This window comes from Linepithema humile, chromosome 1 (genome assembly GCF_040581485.1).
Source record: "Linepithema humile isolate Giens D197 chromosome 1, Lhum_UNIL_v1.0, whole genome shotgun sequence".
In the NCBI taxonomy this organism is placed as follows: domain Eukaryota; kingdom Metazoa; phylum Arthropoda; class Insecta; order Hymenoptera; family Formicidae; genus Linepithema; species Linepithema humile.
Window position 1 is genome coordinate 23038795 of NC_090128.1, and position 17482 is coordinate 23056276.

The 17482-nt window shown below is 30.9% G+C and overlaps 3 protein-coding genes across 26 annotated transcripts; 1 reads left to right on the forward strand and 2 right to left on the reverse strand.

Moving 5' to 3' along the window:
• Nucleotides 1-123: 123 nt before the first annotated feature.
• CrebB (Cyclic-AMP response element binding protein B) lies at nucleotides 124-7704 on the reverse strand. Of its 14 annotated transcripts, XM_067354082.1 has the most exons (9): nucleotides 7265-7402; nucleotides 7097-7158; nucleotides 6557-6766; nucleotides 5862-6011; nucleotides 5548-5671; nucleotides 3803-3892; nucleotides 3133-3276; nucleotides 2687-2756; nucleotides 124-2541 (listed from the first exon to the last, which is right to left on the reverse strand). In XM_067354082.1, exons 3-9 carry the CDS (start codon nucleotides 6743-6745, stop codon nucleotides 2397-2399), a joined length of 912 nt encoding a protein of 303 aa, XP_067210183.1. In that variant the 5' UTR covers nucleotides 6746-6766; nucleotides 7097-7158; nucleotides 7265-7402; the 3' UTR covers nucleotides 124-2396. The 14 variants fall into 14 exon arrangements, with proteins under 14 accessions (XP_067210183.1, XP_067210225.1, XP_067210197.1 ...); XM_067354124.1 differs by lacking the exons at nucleotides 7097-7158; nucleotides 7265-7402 and adding an exon at nucleotides 7563-7704 and having other exon boundaries at nucleotides 2687-2747; nucleotides 6656-6766; XM_067354096.1 differs by lacking the exons at nucleotides 7097-7158; nucleotides 7265-7402 and adding an exon at nucleotides 7563-7704 and having other exon boundaries at nucleotides 6656-6766.
• Nucleotides 7201-12516, forward strand: LOC105680025 (uncharacterized). Of its 9 annotated transcripts, none has more exons than XM_067354013.1 (5): nucleotides 7201-7618; nucleotides 9723-9791; nucleotides 11269-11373; nucleotides 11441-11533; nucleotides 11611-12516. In XM_067354013.1, exons 1-5 carry the CDS (start codon nucleotides 7228-7230, stop codon nucleotides 12000-12002), a joined length of 1050 nt encoding a protein of 349 aa, XP_067210114.1. In that variant the 5' UTR covers nucleotides 7201-7227; the 3' UTR covers nucleotides 12003-12516. The 9 variants fall into 9 exon arrangements, 1 of the variants encoding a protein (XP_067210114.1); XR_010889943.1 differs by adding exons at nucleotides 8957-9030; nucleotides 9352-9605 and having other exon boundaries at nucleotides 7481-7618; nucleotides 11269-11803; XR_010889941.1 differs by lacking the exon at nucleotides 7201-7618 and adding exons at nucleotides 7713-7845; nucleotides 8957-9030; nucleotides 9352-9605 and having other exon boundaries at nucleotides 11269-11803.
• LOC136996910 (annexin B9-like) lies at nucleotides 12300-17457 on the reverse strand. Of its 3 annotated transcripts, none has more exons than XM_067354057.1 (7): nucleotides 17316-17457; nucleotides 15442-15483; nucleotides 14676-15051; nucleotides 14336-14415; nucleotides 14021-14267; nucleotides 13713-13894; nucleotides 12300-12733 (listed from the first exon to the last, which is right to left on the reverse strand). In XM_067354057.1, the coding sequence occupies exons 2-7, from the start codon at nucleotides 15469-15471 to the stop codon at nucleotides 12683-12685; spliced, it is 966 nt and encodes a 321-aa protein (XP_067210158.1). In that variant the 5' UTR covers nucleotides 15472-15483; nucleotides 17316-17457; the 3' UTR covers nucleotides 12300-12682. The 3 variants fall into 3 exon arrangements, with proteins under 3 accessions (XP_067210158.1, XP_067210153.1, XP_067210165.1); XM_067354052.1 differs by lacking the exon at nucleotides 12300-12733 and adding an exon at nucleotides 12902-13245; XM_067354064.1 differs by lacking the exons at nucleotides 12300-12733; nucleotides 17316-17457 and adding exons at nucleotides 12902-13245; nucleotides 16072-16172.
• Between the last annotated feature and the right edge of the window lie 25 nt (nucleotides 17458-17482).

Sequence of the window (17482 nt, forward strand, 5' to 3'; positions counted from 1 at the left end):
AATTTGAAATAAATTGGAAATTGCCCTTGAAAAGGGTAAAAAGCATTTTAATCCAGTAAACAAAATAAATGTTTAACGCGTATCAAAAATTTATAATTCAATGGCAGCAATAAAATGCACATGTAAAGGATACGGCACATTTATTATCTCTAATGGTTCTTTCATTTTGTTTTCTTTTTTTTTTTGCTCTTAAGCAATGTTTCATAAATTGACAATGTTCATTATGCATGTTAGCATTACAAAGCTAATAGATTAAGATGAATCAGTAAAATACGAAATTCTAAGGGATGTGTCCAGTTAAATACAAATTTCGGTACGTATTTCTGCGGTAAATAATTTAAATATCATTGTATGCATCGGAAAACGCGTAAGTAGACGTATTTGTTATGATAATGCGTATGCATAATTTCAAAAATCATTTATGCCAAGAAAGCAACTAAAACTCACGATGCATCACGAACTTGCAACGATTTTTGTTAAAAAAATTATGCTCTTTATTTGGGATTTTTATCGTTATTTTTTCATGGTATAACCATGCATGTTGTTCACAATACATTGCGCGAAATTCCGATTATGTGTCAGTAATTGGTTTCGATTTGACAATGATGAGATTACGCGGGAACACGAGTTCCCAAAAATAATACAATTCACGTGATAGAGTTTGCATGTGTCAAGTACATAAAACTATATTAATAATATACTTTAAAAATATCATATATATCTACCCATATTTACCTACAACATAACTTCCTTCACGTATATACATACATACACAAATGTTGCGAATTTTTTTGCCGCCATACATGTGTATATGTATTCCACAAGTATACATAAATCTTCAAGGCACTCCTGATGTATATTACATTCATATTTTACAAGTTGTATTCTCCAGCGTTTAACGGATCATTCTGACGAGACGTAAAACATGATCATTTTACTCATTTTAAAAGCGATATAATATCGCTCTGTACGCACATTTATACAGCAAACAGAAAAGCGATGCAGGCATTATGAAAATGAGAGATGCGTCTTACTGTTTCTTCTCTTGCATTGCATTGACTCGAACATTGTTATTACGTACCTATCTTTACAGTTTTCTACGTACAATGCCAAGATTTTTTTTGTAGAAGAGTATATTCAATTTTAAAGCGAGTTTATATTAGAAGCAGATCATTTTTAGCATTGCATTGCATACTTTCCAATTATTTTTTTTTTTTTGTGAAACCAATGGTTTCATTATTTTTATAACAAATCGTGTATTAAGATCTGTTTATAATGGACAAAGGCGTATTAGGTGCCTTGCTTTGCCGCATTTTCCACTAACATTTACTCGAAAAAAAAACATACAAGATAATTTGTGTTACGTTCACAAATATATTGACAATCTTTACCAATTTTTTTCATTTATCATATCTATGAAATGTATCACCCAAAACGACAGAAAAAAATTAGGTCGTTTTCGAAAACAATTGACTACATTGTTTTATTTTCTCAAAAATTGATATGAAAAAATTATTTTCTGTGATATTTGTACTGTTAAATATCTGCTATGAGTTTTGCTATTTTGTCATTCATCACTTCACATTTATCACATTTTCACATTAAAGTAAGAAAATGAAAGAAGACAAGCATATATGTGTAATCATTTAGATTGTGAGACAAGCTTTGAAATAAGATCCGTAAAGAGTTTAGAATAGAAAGACTCGATTGTATAAAGCTTAATTAATACACACAGTGTACTTATATATAGTTTGAAATTTTGTCACAAGTATGTAATTTAACTAACGTTGCAACGTTGTAACTAACAGGATGCACCTCAAAGAAAGATTTTCGTGCAGGAAGGCAAGAGACTTTGCATTTCTACTCAAAAACACACTTTCACATGCGGAAAGAATTAAACCAGCCAATGATTATATAAAATATATATAGAAAAAATAATTGCGTCGAAGCAAGGCAGACATTTGTCTATTATGAACGGTTGATAAATAATGATGCTAAACAAACACCATACCATATTAAGTTATTACAATCTAAATGTTCGAGGTCGAAATTTCTTTCAAGTACGTAGAGCTTATTCCGAACACGCTAATTCGGAGTGAACGGCTAGATTTATCCAAAATAGAAACTGATATACCAAATCTTGCCTACGTGTTTGCTGTCTCCATGTCTCATATACCTTTGGCTTCCCGCTTTAGTAACAGCAAGTTTCACAAGCCTTCGTATTCGTACTTAAATACAGTATGTTACAGAAAAACGCTTATCTATAAGAATGCATGTACATCACCATCGCTTACCCCTAGCAACATTTAGGATAATGTACACAAACAAGACATGTACAGGTTCTTCGACTGGATAATAGTTTTGATACACTGTCGCGCAGGCTTTAAACACCAATCTCAGTCGGTTTTCTGCTGATATAGTTCCTTTAACGACTTCAGCTCGTCGATTAGCGTCTGATTCCTGTTTTCCAATACCGCAACACGATTTTCTAAGCACTTTATATATTCCTTTTTCTTTCTTCTACATTCACGCGCCGCTTCTCTGCACACATCAAAAATAGAAATAAGAATGTTTTTCTTTACAAAAAGATATTTCATTTTTCTATATATTTTTTATAATATTTTTATATATATTGTTATATATATTGTTCTTTGTATGTATTATATAAAGTTTATTTTTAGTTTACCTGTTCTTCAGCAACCTTAATTCTCTCTTTCGCGCGGCATCCTCCACTACAACTCCATGACCTGTATAAGCTGGAACATTGCAAGAAACTGGACTTTCAAAATTTTTACGTTGCGTACGTCAAAATTTTACAATTTTTTACTAAACAATTTAACTTTATTTTGCTTGATAAAATTTTTTGCCATATTTCTTAAAACTTAGAAAATTAATTATTAAAAAAATTAATTATTAATTATTAAAAATCATAGAATTCATATGATAATCTCTGCTATTATACTCTTACAGTATAGAATAATATATTAATATAAGATTTTATTGCATCAAGTTATTATAGTACGTTGACAATATGTACAACGTGCAATTAATTCAACGTTGCAATTTAATAAAAACAAAATCCATAAAGTAAAATAAATTTTCTGATATCTTGGAAATGATGCAAAAGCACACCTGGCACAAAAAATTGACCGTCCTGGCCCTGTGCATACTGCACTATAGCTCCACCCGCTGTCGCCGCATTGCTCATAGTTAATGTATGAAGCCCCGGAACTCCCTCCCCTTGGGTCGCAATTTGTATAGTACCGGCAGGAATTACTGTAAAACAAATTATATGAAAAATATAACGGATGTAATGTTCTTAAAGAAAATTAACGATCCAAATAATGATGTGCCGTGCATCAATAATGCACTAAAAATGATGGATGCATTTGTATTGAAGAAAGATTTCATGTGCGTGACATAAATGACACTTATCGTATTTGTGTTTTCACAATATCTCGTACGAAAGATGTTTTAAAAACATCAGCGCCTTTTGTCGCATGTCGAATGATCCGAATGACGAATATATCGATATTATCCCATAAGCAAGAATGCCACACCAAGCGAGTATCGTGAGAAACGAGATATCACGTTAGGCAGTACACACAGGGATGGAAGACAATTGAAAATGTGAATGGATCTTGGACTAATCTCTTTTCTTTTTTTTTTTTTTTTTTTTAATTAAGTACCCCTCTAACATCATCTCCTTCGGTATGCAGAAGAATACATGTATGTACATGGACAGCCTGTGGAATGTAATACAGCCAGGAAAGATATGTAAACGGAAGATAAAGTAACCAACCTGTTTGGTAATGGAGCGAATGGGAAGACACTTCACTGTCCACGTTAGAATCACACTCGGAAGATGATTCTAAGGGGGGCAAACGACCGTCTGTAACACCGAATCAACCCAAACCCCACAATTAGCTCGTAACCGGTATCGCTAATTTGTGCATCGCTCTACATATAGTGTATCGTTTTTTGCTTTCTTTTTTTCTAGATATTTGCATGTACTTGCATCCAGAAAGTAAAGTTTTAACACAGTGATATGAATAAAAAGAATAAAATGTAACATATATGATCATAATTTGTTGAACTATTTCCTTTCTGGCTGCTGATTATTGGTATATATTTATTGTTGTGCTGTGTGCAGTCAGCTCATACAAAAAGGAAATAGGAAATACTTCAAAACACTTATGTAAGATAATTAGTTTTCAAACATTAAATGAGAAATAATTAAATTCTTGATAAAAAGAAAAAAAAAACAATTTACATAAACGGCTCATTATTTCACATAGAACTCAACATAAGTAACATATAAGTTTATTTCTATAAGTTATTAATTTGAAAAATATATAGGAATGTATATCAAGAGCAGGGGCGAGATGATACGACCTACGATTTCATGCAAAAAATTTGTTTCTTCGAAGAATAAATCCGCTAAAATATAACTATTTCGAATTTTATTTCAATATTTTCAATTATTATAGTATCCTTTTTTTATTTATTCAATATCGACATTTATTTCTAATATCACTACCAATTGATCTTATCTTTTAATATATTCTGTAATATAAGATCAACTAAATTAACATATAATTTCACAAGCTGATAATTGTAATATATTGTGGTTCGTAGTATATTATCACGGTGGACGTGAATGTGTTCGTTGATGATAAATCTTCCAAAATTATTATTATTTAAAATTTAAGTAAACGATAATTTAGGACTATTATTTATCTAATTTTTTACTGTTTACGAAGAAGGGTTTCACTTTTTGCAATTATAAATTGCTTTGTTGGCTAGTTATTTGCTTAACAGTGTTAAGGTAATGGTCAGAGGAGCAATCTGCACACAAATCCTCCTAAGGTCTTAATAAATCTGAACTTCCACATCTGTTTTAAATCAATTTACCGCAATGTTGTACGAGCTTGGTATGGCATACTTCTGTTACATATGCAACGCAAAGCATATAAAAAATGTATCATACCTTTACTGATCACGCTCTTAATCTGCTTTAAAAGAGCTTTTATTTTACTTGCAATCTAAACTACCAAGTGCTGAAAAGCTTTAGCACATCACATATTCATTATATATTTCAAAAGTATATATGACAAACTATATTAATATACACAATATGATTAAAAAACGAAGGAAGAACATCAATAATGTTATGTAACTTTGATTAAAATTCTTTAAATTTACATAATTTTAAAATATAAATGTGCAAGTGTAAGTCACTACATTATTTATTTCATATATTCATATTATTTATTTGTATGAACTGACATGCACTCTTAATAAACATTTTACGCGAATAAAATACGCGAATGCAATTATTTATTTTTAATATTTCTTTTACAACATGCATCCACAACAAACTGTTAGACAAATTACGCGAATGATGTAGTTAGATTACGTAACACAAATTAACGATCTAGTATAAAATTACAATTTTGATATTTTATAAATTTCTATCGTACGATATAAATTTCTACAAGCATGTTTCAATAAATCTTTTTAAGCAAAAGCACTATGTTATCTTACCTGTAATTTCTCCTCCACCTAAATCGTTGAGAATTTTTCTATAAGATGGTCGTCTGGTAAGAATATTTCTCTTTTTAGGTGAGTCTTCATCTGAGAAACTGTCATCACTAGCAGTTTCAACCACCTTAACAAAAAGCAAAGTTATGTAACTTTTAATTTATTATTACATAAATATTTTATATTTTTCAAATATGTACAGATTCAATTATATGTTATGTGTGTGTATATCTCTTGATATATATCTGGGCAAAAGAAGTTTTGAAACAGATTACAAAAAAAAAAAAAAAAAACATACGATATATAACAAATCTTACCTGAAGAGTTTGTAAACTGCCTTGTGCAGTTTGTATAACAGAATTGGGTTTGCTAACCAGAATAACGTTTCCTTTGGAGATGGCAACAGGTTGTATATTCGTCGCAGTTTGTATTACAGACTGTTGATTGGGTTGTATAACAGATTGCACCTGTATAAAAATCATACAAGTGTTAGATTATATAAAACATTATAAAAAATTAAATTATATTGCTCAAACTATATCTATATAATTACAATTATATATACATACATGATCATTATTCCTTATATGTCCAAAAATTGGTGCATACATTACTGCATAGACTATATATATATTATATTACATATCATGTGTAATAATTTGTGCTATAAATAGGAAGGAATAATGTACATGTCATTTTCCCTTTACTATGAGAAAGGTTACAGCTTATTTATATAAAACTTCTAATGTGTACACATAACGTATACCTTTCAAGATCTTATACCTATGAAAAGTACTCCCAATATTCTAAGTATAAGTAATATAATCTAGAGACTAAGTAATCTTAAGAAAATTTTATATTCCTACGGTACAACCAGCATTATGCAAGATTGAATCTAAATTGCAATTATATTTCAAAAAATTGTAATTGTATTGCAAATGATATAAGCATGCTTCGAAATAAAGGAAGGCAAATTATCAGACATAGATACACAGGAGAACCTCCTGTATACCTGTGTTGTTCCTGATGTAGGTAGTGTCAGTTGCACAATGCTGGTAGAAGCTACCAGATGGTGAGTTTGCTGCTGATGCGTTCTATCGATAGATTGTACCGAAGTTGCAATTGCTGGTGCGTCGCCGCTCTGGGAACCCTGGGACAACGGATCGACAGCTGATCCATTTTCCTCGACCATACTTTCCATAGCCCGGCTACCTCACGAGCTCTGCAACATCAAATCGATTGTACTCATTGTATATCTAATACACAAAATTTAAAAAAATTAATTTTATTTAATTTTAAAATCTATAACAATATATATAACAATATATTATCAATATATCTATGTAATTAAACAATGTCACAAATTATTATGTATTTTTAATTAAACACAACAGAATTTTTGCATTAAAAAGTTATTTGTTGTATTTTGTTTCCCATTGAATGTAATTGCGAAAAATAAACAATAATGTAAAAGCTTGCACACGTCTTTTTATAAAAAATTCTCGCGGAACAATCAAAATAAAAAGAAAAACAGAGTACAAATTATCCGTGCATTTCAAAGTTCCCGCCAATGAAAGGTCTGATGGTGCTACTGCGTCATTTACATAAGCGGATCTAAAAATAATACGGGAGAACAATAAACACTCGAGGCACTCGCGGTGGTGGAGAGCGGCGAATCGCCGCATGAGGAAGCACGAGAATTTCCCTCGATCTGACGCACCTCTGGTAGCGCGATCGCTGGTTCACCGAGCATATGTGAACAAATGTCAGAGGGCTCGCGTAACCCCCATTAGCTTAGCGACGAGAAATACGTGCGTGTTTCTCGTCGGGTCGCCATATTTCACGGCATATCGTCGCACAGCAGACGTAAAAGCGGATCGTCGCGCGGGTTACGGCGGCGAGAAAACGGAAACGCTCGTCCGTATCAGGCTCTCGAGCCGTTTTGCCGTGCGTGAGAGCCGAGCGCGAGCGCGGTGGTCCATGCTCGGTTGTTATTATTCTCCAGCTGGGGTACTTACCAGTTACGTATTTCTCGTCACCAAGTTTGCTGCAATCGGAGTGGGCAGTCGGGCAGGTACGTAGCAGCCACGTCAAAACTCCAGTGGCTTCGTCACTGGTGGAGACCACGACCTCTGAGTTGCGCGTCACGATCAAGATGGCAGTCACACCGTCGTGATCGCTGCTGCCGCCGTCGTCGTTGTTGTTGCTGCTGTTGCTCCTGCTCCTGCTCCTGACGGTTCATTCTCTTTCCACCCTCCGTCCCCTCATAATCTGATCTCTTCTACGTTCTACACGCAACACGTATGTGATCATCGCTTCAATCAACGATTCTAAATGTTCATCCTATCATATTCTGATTTCCTTTCCTTTTCCCGCCCATCTTTATCCCCCCTCTGCTCTCTCTTTCTCTCTCTTTCCTTCACTTTTTCTATCTTCGTCATTCTTACGCCATTTCTGTAACGCAATTTCTATAATACTCCAGGATGAAGGTTATTTATTTTAAGAATATTTTTAAAAATGTTAAAAATCTTCACTTACAGAAGCTAAGACTGAAAAAGAAATTCATAAAATTTCTTTTCAATTTTCTTGTTATAATTCTTTCTAATTCAATAATTTTATCAAAATCCTTTTTACAAACCCGAAGTCGCGGATGTTGTTTTATTATAACCAATTTATTTCAACCGGGATACTTTCTGCAATTATAACTGAGAAATATATGTTTCTCTAATAGCAGGAAATTTACACTACTATAATAAAATATTTACTTCGTATTAAAAAAAATATAATTATAAAGAACAGTATTAATATTAATCTTCTATAATAATGTAACATTTTGTATCGCATATTATCTTATATTTGTAATATAAGAACTTTATTTTTTACCTTTTCATAGAATAAGCTGCTTCAAAGTAGCGTTGTCATTTCTAATAATCTGCTAATAATCAACTATCATGATGCGCAAATATGTAGATACGAACCACGAACTTTAAATATGTCCCGATATGCGTCACAAATTCATTTGGCTCTATCCACATCACTAGCGTCACGAACATGAACACTTAAGCCCAATCTACAATGTGCTTTTTGATTGTTGTTTTCTGCCTTTTTGCCTTTATGTAAAGGCATATTTTTCTTCGGAAAATTCAAAAAAGAGAAATTGTAAATCACGGTGTTTCTTGATTCCATGCAACAAACACATAAAAAGCAAAAATACGAAAGGAAGAGAGCAAGAAACAGTACGTAAAAAGCACACTGTAGATTAGGCGTTAACTAATCACGTATTTAATACAAAGAACGTCATTGTTGCATTATTATATTAGTCGTATAAAGTATAGGTTAATTTTTTTGTGATATGATTACGTAAATTTATTTATATATATTTTTACTGTGTGTGAAATCTGTTTTCGATTAGTTTCAGAATACTACCAAATTGCAAAAATCATCCAAAATGACAACACTATTTTGAAACACGTTATTTATAAAAAGGTAAAAAATTAGGTTTAATTAAATTTTTAAATTAAAAAATTATTTTAATAATACTGAAAATAGAATGTAATTATACAAGGTTAAGATACTGCTCTTATATACGTGTATTTCTTTAAATTGAGATGAATGTCTTATTTAAAGTATAAATTTTCTACTATTAAAGTAACATATGACAATCAAAAAATATTTCTTACGATTGAAATAAATTCTAATTATAATTAATATCTAATCTTATTTCTACGACAATTCAATATTCATTATGAAAATTTGTTTTATTAGGATTCTAGCTGCATAAAGTATTGCTAATCACTTTTGTTACAGATATTGCATACCGGAATTTAAACTCGGCATAACGTTTCTGTGGACTAAGGACTTTTTTTTTATTGTGTATTTAACATGCCATCAATGTGACATTTAGTTGATTTTTTTTACACTAGTGGATTAAGGACTGGTGATTAAACGGTTAGGTCAGATTAGGCCAGGTTAGGCATTTTATTTCTGTAAGGGGTGGTGTGGGATTCCCAAAGATAAGGTCTTAAAGGTTCCAATTGATCCTACGCACAAGCAGCGGAAAAGTACTGTGTTTCTGATATTTAATTTGAGAATTAATTATCGTGATAATAATACCAGAAAAATGAAACAGTTACGTTGCATTAGCATTATAAGTATTATATTATTCTTCTATGTTGAAGCTGAAAAGATACCAAGACAAAGTGTGATAAAGTTATCAGATCGCACAATTTTAAACATCGATACAGATGGTATGTATAAAAAGTATGTATATTTTTGTTATATACATATATATATATACAGGATGTTTATTTGAAAACTTTCCAGCTGATTATCTCGAAAAGTATGAAAGATACAAAAAAAGTTAAACACGTGTTCCATGATTTCGAGGGGGAAAGAGAACGGCATTATCAATTTTTTATTTGGAAGGCGTTTTCAACGTAATTTGAAGGTCAAATTTGTTTTTTTAAATGAAAACCTATATTTTTTATTGCAGAATTTTATTCTACACAAAAAAACAAGTAACTTTTATAGGAAACATTTTTTTATTCGATCACTATTTTAGGAGATATTTAAGAAAATAGCAAGGCCTAGTTACTGCATAAAATTTTGTCATTTATTATAACAAATGTTCAAAATGTTCTCCGTTGTTTGCTAAACAATAATAAAGACGATTCTCAAATTCTGAACGAACATTTTGGAAGGTATCTGTTGAAATAGCTCTACATTCCTGTACAATACTTTGACACAACTTGTTGATATTTATACGTATCTTTCGAAAACAAAGTTGATCAGATCGTTTATGTTATGTTAAATCCCGTTCCTTTATGTCTTTCAATAGAACAGTGTACTATTCAGTCAAATGTGAGACTTGTACCAGAGATTATCTGAAGGAATATCATAATTAAACTTTATAAAATGGTGTATTCTTTAGAAGAACGAATTAAAATTATTTTTATTCATGGAGAAAAAGATTAGTGTGCTCGTAGAACTGCTGCTACATTTAATTCTTTGCGTCAAAAAATTGTACAGGGATGTAGAGCTATTCCAACAGATACCTTCCAAAATGTTCGTTCAGAATTTGAGAATCGTCTTTATTATTGTTTAGCAACCAACGGAGAACATTTTGAACATTTGTTATAATAAATGACAAAATTTTATGCAGTAACTAGGCCTTGCTATTTTCTTAAATATCTCCTAAAATAGTGATCAAATAAAAAAATGTTTCCTATAGAAGTTACTTGTTTTTTTGTGTAGAATAAAATTCTGCAATAAAAAATATAGGTTTCCATTTAAAAAAACAAATTTGACCTTCGATTTACGTTGAAAACGCCTTCCAAATAAAAAATTGATAATGCCGTTCTCTTTCCCCCTCGAAATCATGGAACACGTGTTTTAGCTTTTTTTTGTATCTTTCATACTTTTCGAGATAATCAGCTGGAAAGTTTTCAAATGAACATCCTGTATATGTAAAATGTATTGACATATTTTTATAAGTACAATTTTAATATACAATATTATTTTCAAGAAATAAAAGACAAATTATTTTTTAAGTTTTTAATAATTATTTCAATAATTATAGTAACAATTCTTTGTATATTCATATATTATAATTATATATATCTATATTCATATCTTATAATTACGTATAAAAATTAAATTTAAAAAAATATAATTTAATATTTTTATGAAATGATATAAGTTGAGAGAATGCTTTCTATTTTTCAGATAAATTTATTATGGCAGCGCATGATGATGGTTGCGAATGTATAAATTATGACTGTGGATGTTGTACATATATTGTATGGAATGCAATTTCATTAAATGGAAAATGTGAGTAATATTATTAAATTATGCAATGCCATAAAATTTATTTAATATTACTGTTTTTTTTATGTAGTATGTGCAAACGCAAGCTATTTAGAACATGATTATGGGATTTCACTCACGTTAACATTCAACAATTTTTGTATAATTAACGAGACAGTTTCAGGTAACATTTGATTGAAAATCAAGAGATACGCAATTTCATATTTATACATTTTATATTTTATTTTAATATATTTTTAGCTCGAAATCCACCACCTATTTGTGCAGGAGAGGATATTGTTGATGCATTGGAAGTCGAGATTTGCTTACGTATTTATGATATAGATATTGAATCTGACAAGTTCCACGCATGTTTTGAGATTTTAGGGAAAGTTCTGAAATTACCTGTTTCTTCAATAAAATTAGGTTGTGTTGACACAAAATTACACAGAAAGATGCAGTACATAATAGACAATACCATTTCTAATCTATTTATCAATGTTAGCCCACCTGTTGATAGCCACAGGCAGGAACAAATGATTGCTGCTTATAGCCAAGGCTCCCTTCCCTCGCATTCGCTAATAGAGGTCTTCCTTTTCTTCATATTTTTTTATTGGATTTCTGTTATTCTTGGTACAATATTATACTGGTAAAAGTCTACCGTATATCTTCATCAATAAAAATGATTTTTATCAACAAAAATGCGTGACAAGGCATCCACGGCTATGAATAGCTTTATTTCTTAAAAAAGAGGTTGAAAGATTTTAGCATGATATAGAGCATTTTTAAATAAGTAATGTAAAATTTTTATACATATACCATATATACTTTTTTTTATTTCTGTGTTATATTCACAATATATATTTTATATTAAAACATTTAAGATGTGCTCACTTATGTATAAGACAATTCTATGTTTGTTTGATAACTATTTTCTATTGTAGACATAATTTTTTTGTAATTTTATAGATTTATTATACAAATTATAGAATTGTTGATTATAATCCTCAACATTTTATACATTTATTTTATATATTCTCATTATTTCAAATATTACCTTCTTTCTTTGTTATTATAACTCATTTAATTATGCTATTTGTAATTTTACATTTCTATCAGTAGTTTTTTCCACTCAGTAGTGCAATTAAAAAAAAAAAAAAAAAACAATGATTCTTTCGCGTTATCAATGAAATGAGCTGAGAATTGATTTGCAAGTTTATTGCAGATAAATGTATGTGTCACATTTGCATGCTTTTAAATGATTGCCATTCATATTGACGAGCAAAATATCTGACTGGGCTTTTAGTAATATAAATGATTCTCTTAGAGCTCATTAATTCAATAGCGCGATCAGAAGCCACTTAAAGTCATCGCTGCAGTCATTCTGTAAATATAAAAAGAAAATTTAAAACTAATATCATCCCGAATCACGATATTCATGTATTTATAGATGTATAAAAATAATATTAGCATGCATGCAGAGTGATTAATGGAATTAGTACAATGAAGGATAAATTTTCGCATCAATCAATAACTGTAATTAATTCGTGCATACAGTGCCAATTAACAGATCAATTTTTATTTTATGGATCTTCAGAGATCCATATACATAAATGTCCAAGTACAAATTTTTTGTTATTTTATAATTTGTTTTATACACACGTTGCATTACTCTAATTAAATGCGAAATATAAATAACACGAATAAAGCCATATTCACCATTAACAGTTAGCAAAATACTTATAAGGAATTAAATGTATTGAGATTGTTTCAGGTACAATGAAACATTATGTGTATAAAATATCCGCGTACAATAAAAGAGGATGTTGTACAATTGAAATATTTTCATCCGAGAAGTTTAATCAAGAGCACCTTGTAGTCACCGGAGCAGTCGCCCTGAAATTTATGAAAAGTTACACGAAGTGTTGAGCGTACGTCCGTTAATAGATTATTATTATTATTGTTTAGTTCAGCGACTAAATGCAGCCTTCATCGACCGCGAAGTAAGGGATGCGTCGCATGTGAGTGCACAAATGATATAATTATGATATAATTATTTATGGCGCAGTAGCGTAACATAATATAACCAAGGATAAAGCATTATTTTATCAAGTAAGTAAATGAATTAAGAGCTTAGAATTGATGCGCTGAAAATAGATTCAAATTATTTAATATATAGTTCTATTATTATATAAATTATTATGCTTCCATCTTTTTTTGACTTTCCATGCTCTTGGAAATAAAAAAATATGATGGAAAAAAAAGCAAATAAAATAGATATGCCGATAAACAGTGTACGATAATAAATGGTGTAAATTTATCAGTAAATTTAGCGGTTGCAAGAAATAATATATTTTACTTACGTCGATGGCTTCTGCAAGAGGTTTGTTGTACATTCTTTCGTAAGCCTCTTTAATATCGCCCAAATCGATCTCCGATCGCCCCACAATTATACGTATTAATGTTGAATCGGTTGTGCCGAGTCCGCGCATAGCTTTGTACAGTTTTCGCGCGAAATAAGCAGTCTTGTCAGAAGCGCATCTCACTGAAAAATTTTAAAACAAATAACGTAAGATAAATTATTTTGAAGAACAAAGTATTTAATTTACAGCTGAAAAAGAAACGGCATGATAAATGAATAAATTGCTAATAACATTTAATTATTTCATACCTAGAGCTAAGTAACCATCTTCAAGAGCACCAGAAAATTCCCGTTTAATAGCGTCCTCCAAACTGCTTCCAGCGATGCGTTCATATTCCTTGAAGATCCTTCGTAATTGTGGATAACTTCTAGTCAACAGAATGGCATTGAAAGTGCTCTCGTCCGTGCCCCATTGTCCTTCACCTGCGGCGTAAAGTTGCTCGGCATCCTGAACTGCGGCCTCCACATCGACATCAGGATTCTCGTCTCTACCGGCCTAAATTGAACAACCAAAAAATAAAGAAGAATTGACAGAATGGATAATATCTTCTAGCTATTACTTACACAAGACAATGACACCAAAAGCCTCTGAAAATGGCCGGAAGTATCACTCTTGAGATCATCTTCCAGCTCGTTGTCGTACACTGAGGAGATAAATTAAGAGGCATATGTAATTTAAAGTTTATAAAATAATTATATAATAAAGAAGTATGGATAATGCAAAATATATATACTATGCTTTAATGCAGAAGGGAAAAAATTTTATTTTTCAACTTTAAAATTTTTAAAGTTCTTAAATAAAATTCTTAAATAAGTTTTCTGTTTTACAACAGGGAATAAAGCTAAACAGAGACGAACGACGAAAATTCAGCCTTCAAGAATATACTGCATTGGTGGAACTTACGATCTTTGTAAACGGCTGATATGGTCTTGATGCCGTAATTGCTGAGAGACACAAGGACCTCAATGAGCACGTCTTCCTTGGTACCCGCACCGGAAATGGCATCGTGCAATGCCTTGGCGTAAAACTGGGGAAGAGGCGTCATCAAGGCGGAGATGGTTTTTTTCAGGTTTCCGGACAACTCGTCCTTCAACTCGGAAATAAGATCTTTGCCGTACATCGCCTTGAACTTATCGGAGATCTCCAACCGCTGTACGATGCCCCGACGAGCCAGGACGTCGACGATGCATCGACTATCGGAACTCTTCACAGCGGTTCGCAAGAGTTTTGCATCTTCCTCAGCATTGAAAGGATCGGCCGGATACACAGTAGGCGTGCACTGAAAACATAAATAAAATGTTAGTTTAAATTGTTTCATTTAAATCGACAAGAGGATAATCGATATTAAATGCAAAATTAAACTTTATTATTTATTTCTATGTCAAATTTAATTTGCTGAAAGTTTTTTCTATTGTAATTTGAAGATTAGTGACGCTTTAATAATTTTCCTTAAAAAAAATTAATTTCCAAATTGATAAAACAAATATCTGCAGAGCTCTTTTGTAAATTTTTTAGAAACATACTAGAAATTTATATAAAAATATTTATATAAAAATCATTTATCGGCAAGAAATGAAAACAGAATCGAAAAATCAAAGTGAGTCATTCGTCTTGCACTCAGTCATTATTCCAAGAATTTCAATGCCGCTATAAGATTAACATAAATTACCTGTACGTGATAATATTGACTAGCTGCCATCTTGTTTGTTATCTGAAAGCATTTTAATATTGTATTAATAAGATATGAAGTGTTCAACACACAAACAGTTATTTACCAGCATTTTATTTTTTGAATGAAATTTATAAAAAAAATTTATCGATAAAATTATTTTAGTGACTTCGAAAGTTTAGTAATCTTTTTAAATTTCTTAATTTTTAATTTCTCAATATTAGATTATTAATCATTTCATACTGATATTAATTTCTTTGAGATTTTTAGAAAATAAAGACTTACGATTTTAATGAAATTTTTTATATTACAAGTATAGAATTTAATTATAATAAATTATAATTATAATTAAAATGATGATAACTCATCAGTCATAATGAACGCATATAAACTATGTAATCCGGCGATGCGAAATGTCCTTGACTTATTTCAGATACATCACGTTAGTGATGATGATCTCATCGTGTGTAACGCGTTATGTCTATTCGCTTGTCGCTAAATACCTATCACAATGATTGTATCACTTTGCTTTTTTAGGAAATGACGACAAAGATATGCCATGTCGCAGGATACCGCAGGATAATATTGATCAAATCGGCGAAGTAACACTTAGGGTGTGGCTTGTTTTACCTTTCACGACGGAGATGTGTTTTTACCGGCACACTGTACCGGTTCACGTAACTGACTGACAATTCACAACATATTCTTTGGTACGTTACCGGTTACCGTGAAGTAGCACGTAAGAAGAGAGGAAAGGAATTTATTGGTGGGGGATATACATTTATGTTGACGGAGTCATCGAACAATATTTGTTTGCTAAAATAAATTCGGGATTTAACGGCAATAATTAGAATAAACAGAATTCAGTCTAATTGTTTGGCTCTAATTGATTTTTAAGCACAGAGCATTATCACGATTTAATAATTGTTAAGTATTTTTTTGGAGGAAAAAATATAGAATTAATGCGGTATAAGAAGAAATCGTTGTTGAGCTATGAATATTATACACATTTTCTAATTCTTTATTATTATATATATATATATATATATATATATATATATATATATATATATATATAACTATAATAATAAATTAAAAATTCGAAGACTTAACTCCATTAACTTCTAATTTTTATTTTTTTTGTGTTGCAAAGAATCTACGGTTAAAGTATCAAGCTTTTATTGAAATAGATTTAATGGCAAGAAGCGGAACACGTATAATCGATATCGATTGTTCGATTTGAAACTTTGATGAATTGTTTCTCTCTGCCAAACATTAACGATAATGAACTACGAGTCTTTAATAGAAATAAAAAGTTCAAGGTACCAAATGTATACGTGCAGTCCATTAATATAATTGTCCATGATGACGGAAGTGTGACGTGACCTCTACTTTTTTTATTTAGTGTCTGGTTCTCAGAATGATTTATTCGAATTTAATGTTTCTTTTTCAGAAGCAAAAATGATTACAATATGCGATAATTAAGAAAATATTTGTTAGATAAAATTCTGTAGCTTTTTTCTAACAATATTTCAATACAAATTGTAGTTGTTTGAAAAAATGAATTGACTTAAAGAATAATTATGCTTTTTATAAATTTCTAAAATTTATTAACATTTTTAGAAATTTAAATTACAAAATTATAGTTGTATTAAGTGGGTAATCTGTTCACTGATAAGTTATCTAAAATTGCGCAATCACTGCACTGATTATATTTAAACGCGTTTAACTATAGTTGTCTAAAATTGATGAACTCAATCGCACTAATTAAGCACCATATTGACACAATTCTCATTAAAATATTAATTTCAATAATTGTACACAAATATCCACTAATTAAGTCTAATGTAAATAATCGCAATATTACTACTCACGTTGGTATTCCACTGACAGTTTACACAAAATGCCGGCTACTTTCGGAGTGATTTTTCGTTACGTGATATATGTGGATACTTTGCTCACTAACGAATGGAAGTGTTCTGACAGCGGATATTAAGGACAGTGTCGGAGTCGAGGAGTGAGAGCAAGTCTACTGGTGGGG